Source organism: Megalobrama amblycephala, linkage group LG7 (assembly GCF_018812025.1).
Source record: "Megalobrama amblycephala isolate DHTTF-2021 linkage group LG7, ASM1881202v1, whole genome shotgun sequence".
NCBI classification, from domain to species: Eukaryota; Metazoa; Chordata; class Actinopteri; order Cypriniformes; family Xenocyprididae; genus Megalobrama; species Megalobrama amblycephala.
Window position 1 is genome coordinate 14,828,213 of NC_063050.1, and position 10,212 is coordinate 14,838,424.

Genomic DNA, 10,212 nt, shown 5'->3' on the forward strand with positions numbered 1-10,212 from the left:
TGTCCATCGGCCAGTGTGGCTGAATTTATCTCACACATACACAAGCTTACTGCTCCAGAAGAGCGTCACAAGAGTCCTCTCTGTGGTTTTGGAGCTTGTCTCGCGGCTGATTTGAAGATGCCCTACATTGTGCCGAATGGCTCTGGGCAGGTGACCCTAGTGGAGAGCACCCAGGGGGATGGGAAGACATTTGAACAGCTCCGGCTGGAGTGTTTGCAGAAGGGAAAGTTGTTTGAGGATCCAGATTTCCCTGCCGTGGAAGCCTCGCTCTTCTACAGCCAGAGGGTGCCGGTTAACTTTGAATGGAAGAGGCCGGGGGTAAGTGAGCACTTCTGTAGAATCATGATTCTGCAAGATAAATATTTTTGAGATTCTGGATAAGGTTCCTGCTGGAATTAGAGTTGATGTGTCTCGGGTATGATGGGGTAGCCTGGGACATTTTATGCAATTTTGACTTCAATAATTCACTGCAATATCAAACAAGACTTGTTCACCCAAGCAAAATGAGACTCCAATCATATTACAAATTAGCTGGATTTGATGGAGCACTGAAGCAGGTTACCCTAAATGGGTTTTTACTTTCATATAAATGGGCACTGCAGAGGGAATTGTGGGCTACCTCAATACTAAAGTAGAGGATGAAATTATGAATTTAATCACTTTAGTGTCAGATAAAGGCACTAAATATTTGTTAAAAGGTGTGTTGTTTTTAAATGGGTTGAAGCATTTCCTTCTCTGTGATGATCCCCCAGTTCATGTACAGATGGATTTTAGATGAATGGATGGGAGTGTTTTTACAGTTGGTAATTATAACTGAATTGCTAATTAAAAATGTTGGCATGATTTTTGACTGTTATGGCAGATGACATGATTTAATTTTGCATGCAATTTACATGTTTTAGAATGTGAGTTTGCACATTTTAAAACCTGTCATGCAAGTTTGCAGAGTAATTCCAGGCCTCAAATCAACCAGGGCTGCTTTTCCCAAAAGCATTGTTACAAGCCCAAGAATGTCTCAGAACCACTGCCAATAATCACTCTTAAAAATAAGGGTTCTTTATTGGCATTGATGGTTCCATAAAGAGCATCCATGGAATCTTTCCATTGCACAAAAAGTTATTTACATCAGAAAAAGGTTCTTTAGATTTTTCAAATGTTCTTCAAACTAAGGTTCTTTTAAGATCTGTTCATGGAAAGGTTCTTTAGAGGAACCCAGAATGGTTCTTCTATGGTATTGCTGTGAAAACCCCCTTTTGGCATCTTTATTTTTAAGAGTGATGTCTCTATGAACAACTTAGCTCACAATTCTTTTGGGAAACACCACAGGTTGTCCATTTTATGAACACAACACTGCTATATTTCCTGACATGTCAATGTGTAACATCACAACAAAGAGTCATATTTGTGCATTAAATACATTTATGAAGCAGCCATTGGAGACAGTTGCCATGCAACAGGTCAGGAATGCAGGTGGAATGTCGGCATGCACAGAATTCACTTTGTTTATTTTGTGTTGATTGTTCGAATGAAAAGTGGATCCTGGTTTTATTAAATTGGAAATGGACTAATGGGTTGAGTTTAAGAACAGGTTATCAGTGGTTGTGACAAATGATATCAGATGATCCACACCCCTCACACTTTAAGGACCTCTGAATGAAACTACAACTGCATTTTATTCCAGGGCGTTCCTGTAGAGTGACCTTAGATATGCAACGAGTGAAGAGTGTGGGGTTGTGTAAGAATGTGAACACACCTCACACAGGCATCATGGGCGTTCTCCCTTTGTCTTTAATCAAACGCTCCATTAGTTCTACAGTAACCGCAGGTCATGTGATGTGTTGTAACTTCTGGAAATGTCTGTAAAAAGTAGCTTAAAGTTTAACAACAGCAGAATGAATAGGAGCAAAGTTTATTGTTGTATAAACAACCTACACTAACAAACTCTTCTGTCATTTTTTCCCCAAAATACATCTAAAAATTTTTGGATGGATGGATGGATGGATGATTGGATGAATGGATGGATGGATGGATGGGATGGATGGATGGACAGACGGATAGATGGGTAGACAGATGGATAGCTGGGTGGATAGACAGACAGATGGATGGGTAGATAGGCAGACGGATAGCTGAATAAATAGATAGATCAATTGTTTTATATTTTTCTCTGATCTGTTCAAATTCAGGAAATCTGCAAAGACCCAAAATTCATCACAGGAGGAGCCACCAGGACAGACATCTGTCAGGGGCAGCTGGGTATGTTTTCATCTTGTTTCAGGTTACTCAAATGGTTTATGAAAAATGAGACCCTAATCTCAGTAAAACACCTTCAATGACCAAAGAATGAGATAATATATACTAATCATATTATAAATGGCCATCCATTAAATGTTGTCCTTCATGTATGACCATACAGGAGACTGCTGGCTGTTGGCAGCGATCGCCTCCCTGACCCTCCACGAGGACACGCTCAAGAGGGTCGTACCACATGACCAGGGCTTTGATCGCGGCTATGCCGGTATCTTCCATTTTCAGGTGAGTCTCACTTGCTGAAGGTTTACAGGTTCACAATGGCCTTGAACCTTAATCAAACTCACCTTGTTGTGCAGTTCTGGCAGCATAATAAATGGATGGATGTGGTGGTGGATGACAGACTCCCATGTGTGAGGAATAAACTGATGTTCGTCCACTCCGAAGACCAAACTGAGTTCTGGAGTGCACTTCTGGAGAAGGCCTATGCCAAGTATGCACTTTAGTTTACAAAACAAAATGTCGAGTCAAATCTAGTTTTGAGATGTCAAACTCAATCCTGTGTGTCTCTCAGACTGAACGGAAGCTATGAAGCCCTGAAAGGTGGCAGCACCATGGAGGCAATGGAGGACTTCACCGGCGGCGTGGGGGAGATGTATGAGACGAAGAACGCCCCCAGCAACCTCTTCATCATCCTCAAGAAAGCCGTGGAGAGAGGGTCCATGCTCGGCTGCTCCATCGATGTAAGCAAAGCTTTGTTGGATTCAAAGTGAGATCAATAACACGTTCTTCCATTCCTGATTTTCATATGATTGTGTTTTCATATCACTAGATCACAAGTTCTGCTGAATCCGAAGCCCAAACCACTACTGGTCTGGTTAAAGGTCATGCTTACTCCATCACTGGAGTGCAAGAGGTAACCACATCAACCCTCATTCAAACAAGATGTTTGTTTATTGCCATCTTCTCTTTTTTTGGTTCAGATTCACTATTTATTTTCTCTTTTTCATCTTGTCTCTTCAGGTCAACTACAGAGGAGCGAAGGTCCAGCTGATTCGTATCCGTAACCCCTGGGGTCAGGTGGAGTGGAACGGGCCCTGGAGTGACAAGTAAGCATCCAATGTTTGCTCAGGATGTATTGCATGCAACAACAACAAAAAAGATGGAGCAGAATGCAGAGATCTTTTTATTCAACAGAGCATTTATCTTAAAATTAAAAATGCAGTTTCTTTAGACCGGTTTTACATGCACATTACAAAAAAGCCCCCCAAAACAATGACATCAGCAAATATACCATGACAAATCAGCAGTTAAAGGTATCAGTATAAATAACAATAATTTCATTTTACCACTTGAAAGTAAATATATTGGCTGTCAATATAGAGTGCACCTCTAATATTTCAGCAGTTGTTTAATACTTATTTACAGCTTAAAAAATTGTTTGTTGATAAGTATATTTAATATGCATTTAAATTGTTCTTAAATTCTCAAATACATTTAAAGGGTTAGTTCACCCAAAAATGAAAATTCTGTCATTTATTACTCACCCTTGTGTTGTTCCAAACCTGTAAGAAATTCGTTCATCGTCGGAACACAAATTAAGATAAGCTCTATGTCTCCTCAATAGACAGCAATTTAACAACCACTTTCAAGGTCCAGAAAGGTACTAAAGACATCGTTAAAACAGTCACTTGACTACAGTGGTTCAACCTTAATGTTATGAAGCGACGAGAATACTTTTTGTGTGCAAAAACGAAAAAAAAATAACGACTTTACTCAACAATATCTTCTCTTCTGTGTCATTCTCTTTCACTGTTTACGTTACACTGTTTCACTGTTTGCGCTTCCAGGTTCTACGTCAGAACGGCGACTCATTATTGGCCGGCTCCTGCGTCAGCATCACATGCATGCGTCGTGCTACTCATGTGAACAGCATCGGCCAATACTGAGCCAGCATTCTGACGTAGAGCCTGAAAGCGCTGAACGTAAACAGTGAAAGAGAATGACACAGAAGAGAAGATATTGTTGAATAAAGTAGTTATTTTTGTTTTCATTTTTGTACACAAAAAGTATTCTCGTCGCTTCATAACATTAAGGTTAAACCACTGCAGTCATATCGACTGTTTTAACAATGTCTTTAACGGACCTTGAAAGTGTTGGTTAAATTGCTGTCCACGGACGAGTCATCTAACTATCAGATTTCATCAAAAATATCTTAATTTGTGTTCTGAAGATGAACGAAGGTCTTACGGGTGTGGAACGGCATGAGAGTGAGTAAAAAATTACAGACTTTTAATTTTTGGGCGAACCCTTTAAATGTATTACATTTGTACTTGGGATGTCACTGTAAATGCTCCAAATCTTGTATTTTCAGCTCTAGGGAATGGAACGCCATTGACAGTTCAGAGAAGAATCGATTGCTGCACAACTCCCTGGATGACGGAGAGTTCTGGTACGACCCATCAGTCCAGTTCACATCAGGCTGATTCCTCTTAAACAGCTTCACTAAAAAGCTCTGAGACGTTTCTGCTGAGCAAGTGTCCAATAAGCTCTTTCAGACTCTACTTTAACTTGTATGACTTGATGTGTTGCAGGATGGAGTTTGAGGACTTCAAATCCAACTACGATAAGATCGAGATCTGTAACCTGACTGCAGACTCTCTATCAGATGACATGACGAAGAAGTGGGAAGTGAACCTGTTTGAGGGCAACTGGATCAGGGGCTCCACTGCTGGCGGCTGCAGGAACTACATCGGTCAGTATCATGTAATGTGCAGATTTCATCATAAAAGTATGCATGTTTATCCATGCTATCATTCAGTAATATTATTCTTTAGTGTTACAAAGACCTACATTTGCATTCCTCTTGATCTTGATTTTCTCAGACACATTCTGGACAAACCCGCAGTTTAAGCTTCGTCTGAAGGATCCGGATGATGGTGATAAGCTGTGTAGTGTCATTGTGGCCCTGATGCAGAAGAACCGCCGTCGGCTCAGAAAGGAGGGGCTTGACATGGAAACCATCGGCTTTGCCGTTTACGAGGTGAGAGAGATAAAATGCTGTAGATGAGTTTGGAGAACTTCTTCAGCTCCACTGAAGTCTAACCTGCTCACTTATCATACCCTTAGGCTCCTGATGATCAAGACCACCAGGGGAAGGACTTTTTCCGCTACAATGGCTCTAAAGCGCGGAGCCGTTCTTACATCAACATGAGGGAGGTGTCCGAGCGCTTCAGATTGCCGCCAGGAAATTACCTGCTGGTGCCCACCACCTTCCAGCCGCATCATGAGGCGGACTTCCTAATCCGGATCTTCTCAGAGAAGAAAGCTGGAGCTATGTATGTCTATCCAACCTACTCTTCAGTTTTATCAGACAGATTTTGTATATACATTTACATTTTGGAAAAATAAAATAACATTTCCAATGAGAAACTGAATCATATCTTAGGCAGAAACTAACATTTATTATTATTATTGTTAGTAAGATGGTGGTCAGTGAGGTACTTCTTCGTATACTCAAAGCATTATTCAGTATTTTTACAGCACATAATTGTATAATATAATATGTTTTGTGTTTGCAGTGAGATGGGAAGCACCATTCAAGCAGATTTGCCAGAAGTGAGTTAAAAAATCATGGTTTATTAGTTCATGGTTTATATTTGTCTTTGTGCGCTGGGAAAGACTCAAAAACAGTTTGTGTGTAAATAATACGACATGCACTTATGTTGTAGATGTTAAAAGTGTATGTTTCTGTCTAATTTCTTAAGCCACCGAAGCCAAACCCACCTGAGGAAGAGACAGACGAGGAGAAGGGCCTGAGGAGACTTTTTGAACAGATCGCCGGATCGGTAAGACAGAAAACTACGGAAGCCTTATATATATATATATATATATATATATATATATATATATATATATATATAAAGAAGTTAATTGTGATTTTACATCTCACAATGCTAAGGGAAAATCTCATAATATCGGGATATAAATGTCAAATTTGATAAACTCTCTCTCAGTTGCGGAAAAAACAAGTAATATTTAGCAATTCTGACATTTTCATTAGGATTGTAAGATATAGGCCTAAAATCTTTACGATACGACAAAAAGTCGTACTTAATTACCTTTCATAAGCTCCCATCGATAACTCCGACCCAGTCAACCGTCGTCTGCCACATGGTTTCCCATGGAGAAATGCAGGGTGTTCTTGAGATGATGAAGAACTAATAATTTAAGTTTTAAATTATTAAATATTTGATAATTATTAAATTATTAATAATTTGTTTTTAATTTAAGTTAAAACAAATAATTAATTAGAAAAAATAAAAACAATCCAAATAAAAATGTTTAATTTAAATGATCAAATATTTATTTTGGTTGCCTGTATGTCATGTGACCATTACTGACATCTGAGAACCGCGAATGTGTTGCATTTTTGAAATATTAATTTAAAATCTTAGAGAGTACTTTATGTGTATGTTTTAGGTCAAAGGGGTTCGGCTTAAAAACAATTTTGGGAATCCCTGAGCAGTTCTGTGTCGTTACAGCAGTGATGGACATAGACATTATAATGTCTATGGTGATGGAGATAGTGATGGCATAAAATAGATAGTGCGCGCCCTCGTCTGGTCACAGTATGTTTTACACTCTCCCTAATGTCTCTGTGTAGGATAAAGCCATCAGCGCCAGAGAACTGCAGCATGTGCTGAACAATGTTCTGAGCAGAAGTAAGTCTGTCACCATTTCAGGCATTTTAATCCAAGAATAATTTCTATATGCATTGATATGAATGCTAACATGTCATGTAACCGTGTCTCTCTGCAGGGAAAGAGGTGAAGTTTGATGGTTTGACCCTCAATACCTGCCACAGCATCATAAACCTGATGGATGTATCCTCTCAATGGCTGTACATGTGTTATTAGTCTTAAAAAAATAAATTAAAAAAAATATTAACCCACTCCTGCCCCAAGCTTAATTACAGAAACTAACATATAAAGTCTATTAAACTGTTCTCAAGTTTGGTAATATGACTATAATACTCTGAGCTGTATAATTGTGTTGCTCAGTTTTCCTGAACCGAGTACAGGTGGATGGCTCAGGGATGCTGGAATTCGAGGAGTTCAAAGTCTTCTGGGATAAGCTGAAGAAATGGATCGTAAGTTGCAGAATCATACATTTACTCATGAATTACCATATTTCTCAGAATGAAGTTTCCACATGGAAAGTTGTGTCGTGTTGTGTTGTAGATGCTGTTCCTGTCTTTCGATACGGATCGTTCTGGACGCATGTCTTCCTACGAGCTCCGCAGCGCTCTTAACGCCGCAGGTAAGCACACAGATGAACTATAACAGTGCAATTTACATTATTTACACATTATTTATCTGTTTTTGAGTAATCATTGGTAGACCAAGGGGTTTTCAATCTTTTAGATGCAACAGACCCCCAAAATATGTTCATTCAAATTTTAATTTCAAAAATTAATATTATAAATATGTCTAAATATTATTTGGAAAATATTTTGCTTCTATTAAGTTAATTATTACGTTTTTGTTCTTATTATAGCACTGTACTGTTAGATGCATTATTTATTTATTTTATTTACTTATTTTCTTTTGTTAATCAAAGTTTTATTTATCTATTTTAATGTATTTTTAACTAAAATAGTTGTATTTATTTATTATTTGTATTTTATTATTATTATTATGATTATTTGTATTTTTTGAAAACATTTTTACACTGTTTTCCATTTTGAAACCCCCTGATTTAGACCTTGTGTGTGTTTTCTTTATTCAGGGATGCAGCTGAACAATAAGATCTTGCAGTTGTTGGGTCTGCGGTTCGCGGACGAGAACTTTGACATTGATTTTGATGATTACCTGACGTGCATCGTGCGTCTGGAGAACATGTTCCGTAAGTGACGGCGGTGCATTAACATACAGGGCCGTTAACCTGAAGGTCTGATCAGTCTTTATTGCAGGAAACTGCATTGCTGATGTTTCACTGTAATGTCTATTTTGTCTTATGCTGGTATTTGTTCTGTGTTGGACTGCAAGTTTTATATGTGATTTATTAGTAGTATTCAGTATCTTCCTGATCAAACCTGAGCACTTAAACAGAGATGTTGGCATTGTTACAGGAGTTTTCCAGGCCTTTGATAGCAAAAAGAAAGGAGAGATCAGTCTGAACATGCAACAGGTAACGTACCATTTTTTAACCTTTTGTATTTACATTAGTTTGTTTGTTTATTAAGTTCTTACGCCATGTTAGCATCATGGCTATTTACATGGCAAACAAAAAATATCATCCATAAAATTTACATTATTATATAAAACATTTCAAGTTAACATGCATGTTTCTGAATAAAAGCGTTTTCTAGCAACATCATAAAAATTACAATTCAACAGAATATGCTTGTATTTACATTAGTAAATGTAAAAAAGGCATAACATAATAACTAGACTATATAAATGTAAAGCATGTGAACTCATATTCTTTAGTAGTTTCCTTTCTTAACAACTTTTGACAACTTTTAACATTTGATGTGTTTTGAGGTGCTCTAAATCTACTAAAAAATATGTTTCAGTTGTGGCGTTGATCATTTCAGTATTTCTAACATGCAGTCAGGTCAAAATTATAAACAAATCTTCATTTCTTCACAGTTCCTGATGTTGTCCATGAACATCTGAGGATTCAACCAAATTCAGCAAGAACAATATGATGGATGGAGTCAGTGGTGCTACTGTGCATTTTCACTGTTATTCTGAACAGATCTACACACACACACACACACACACACACACACACACACACACACGTTCTTTCTCTCATTGCTACTGACTATGGATTCATGTGAAAGCTTTACTATGATTGTTTTGTGAACAAAGTCTAAAATGTTGTGTTCTTGTTGGCACGTTTACTGTTATTTTTTCTGCGATTTGAGGCATATTCACACTTTATGGATTTTGCAAGAAATTGTGATATTTGCAAGATGTTGTATTCTTCACAGAGCTGCTAAACCACCACGTTTTCATCTTGAAAGGTGCATGCATAAATGAACAAAAACAGGAATATAAATGAATAAATATTACAATAAATGACTGTGGCTTTTGTTACTGACAAGCTGTGATAGAGCAACCAATGAAATATGTTTAATAAATTGTTGAATATTAAATGCATTCTGTCAATGAATCATCACCAGGAACAAATAAAAATGAACTGAATGGGCAATGCATTCCTGGTTAATGAAACAACATAAAAACATAGATGTATGCATAGCATTTTGTCATTTTTAACATGAGATTTTTTTATCCAAATGTTGATTTTGGTCAAATGTTGCAACAATATGTTAATTTTTTGCTCGAAAAATTACAGTTTTGGACATTAAGGGATTGAACTTTTCATTTATTGCCCTGTAAGTAACTACAAAAGAGAATGTAAAGCAAATAACTAAAAAAAAAATAATAAAAAATTAAGTGTGCAGCATGCCCCCACCCTGCACAATGTTCTCACCTTTTTCCCCCTTACCTGTTTGCATCCTTGTAAAAAAAAAAAAAAAAAAAACAGTAGGAAATTGCAAATAAAGGACATTCATATTGATGTACATTAAAAATATAAAGGTGTATGTTACATAAAAACTGACCTTAAATTCCACATACTGAATTAAATTATATTTTTATGATTAAGAGATGTAAAAAACAGAACAAATGAATTAAAATAGTTAAAACAACAGGCATTGCAACAGCAACAATGGACATATTCATAAAATAAGTAAATAATTTAGAAAAAAATACTACATAAAAATGCAAAAAAAAAAAAAAAAGGCAGATGTAATATTTTCGACGAAATTTTTTTATTAAATGCCAGTCACATTACAAACAATAGAAACAAAAAATATACAGTATATAAAATAATAATACAAGGAAAAGGAAAGAAAAAAAAAAAGAACATGTATGAGATCATCATCATGTA

At 37.0% G+C, this 10,212-nt stretch overlaps 2 protein-coding genes across 4 annotated transcripts in view; one reads left to right on the forward strand and one right to left on the reverse strand.

The window, feature by feature from the left end:
- The window catches only part of LOC125271747 (NACHT, LRR and PYD domains-containing protein 12-like), a 1,137,836-nt gene that overhangs the window by 1,040,190 nt on the left and 87,434 nt on the right, over positions 1-10,212 (reverse strand). The window lies entirely within an intron of this gene.
- Positions 28-9,415, forward strand: capn9 (calpain 9). Its single transcript, XM_048195997.1, has 20 exons — positions 28-318; positions 2,184-2,253; positions 2,414-2,532; positions 2,607-2,740; positions 2,822-2,990; positions 3,080-3,163; positions 3,271-3,356; positions 4,622-4,699; positions 4,842-5,002; positions 5,133-5,290; positions 5,377-5,585; positions 5,829-5,865; positions 6,015-6,095; positions 6,914-6,971; positions 7,069-7,133; positions 7,331-7,399; positions 7,491-7,569; positions 8,038-8,154; positions 8,381-8,439; positions 8,904-9,415. Exons 1-20 carry the CDS (start codon positions 118-120, stop codon positions 8,928-8,930), a joined length of 2,061 nt encoding a protein of 686 aa, XP_048051954.1. The 5' UTR covers positions 28-117; the 3' UTR covers positions 8,931-9,415.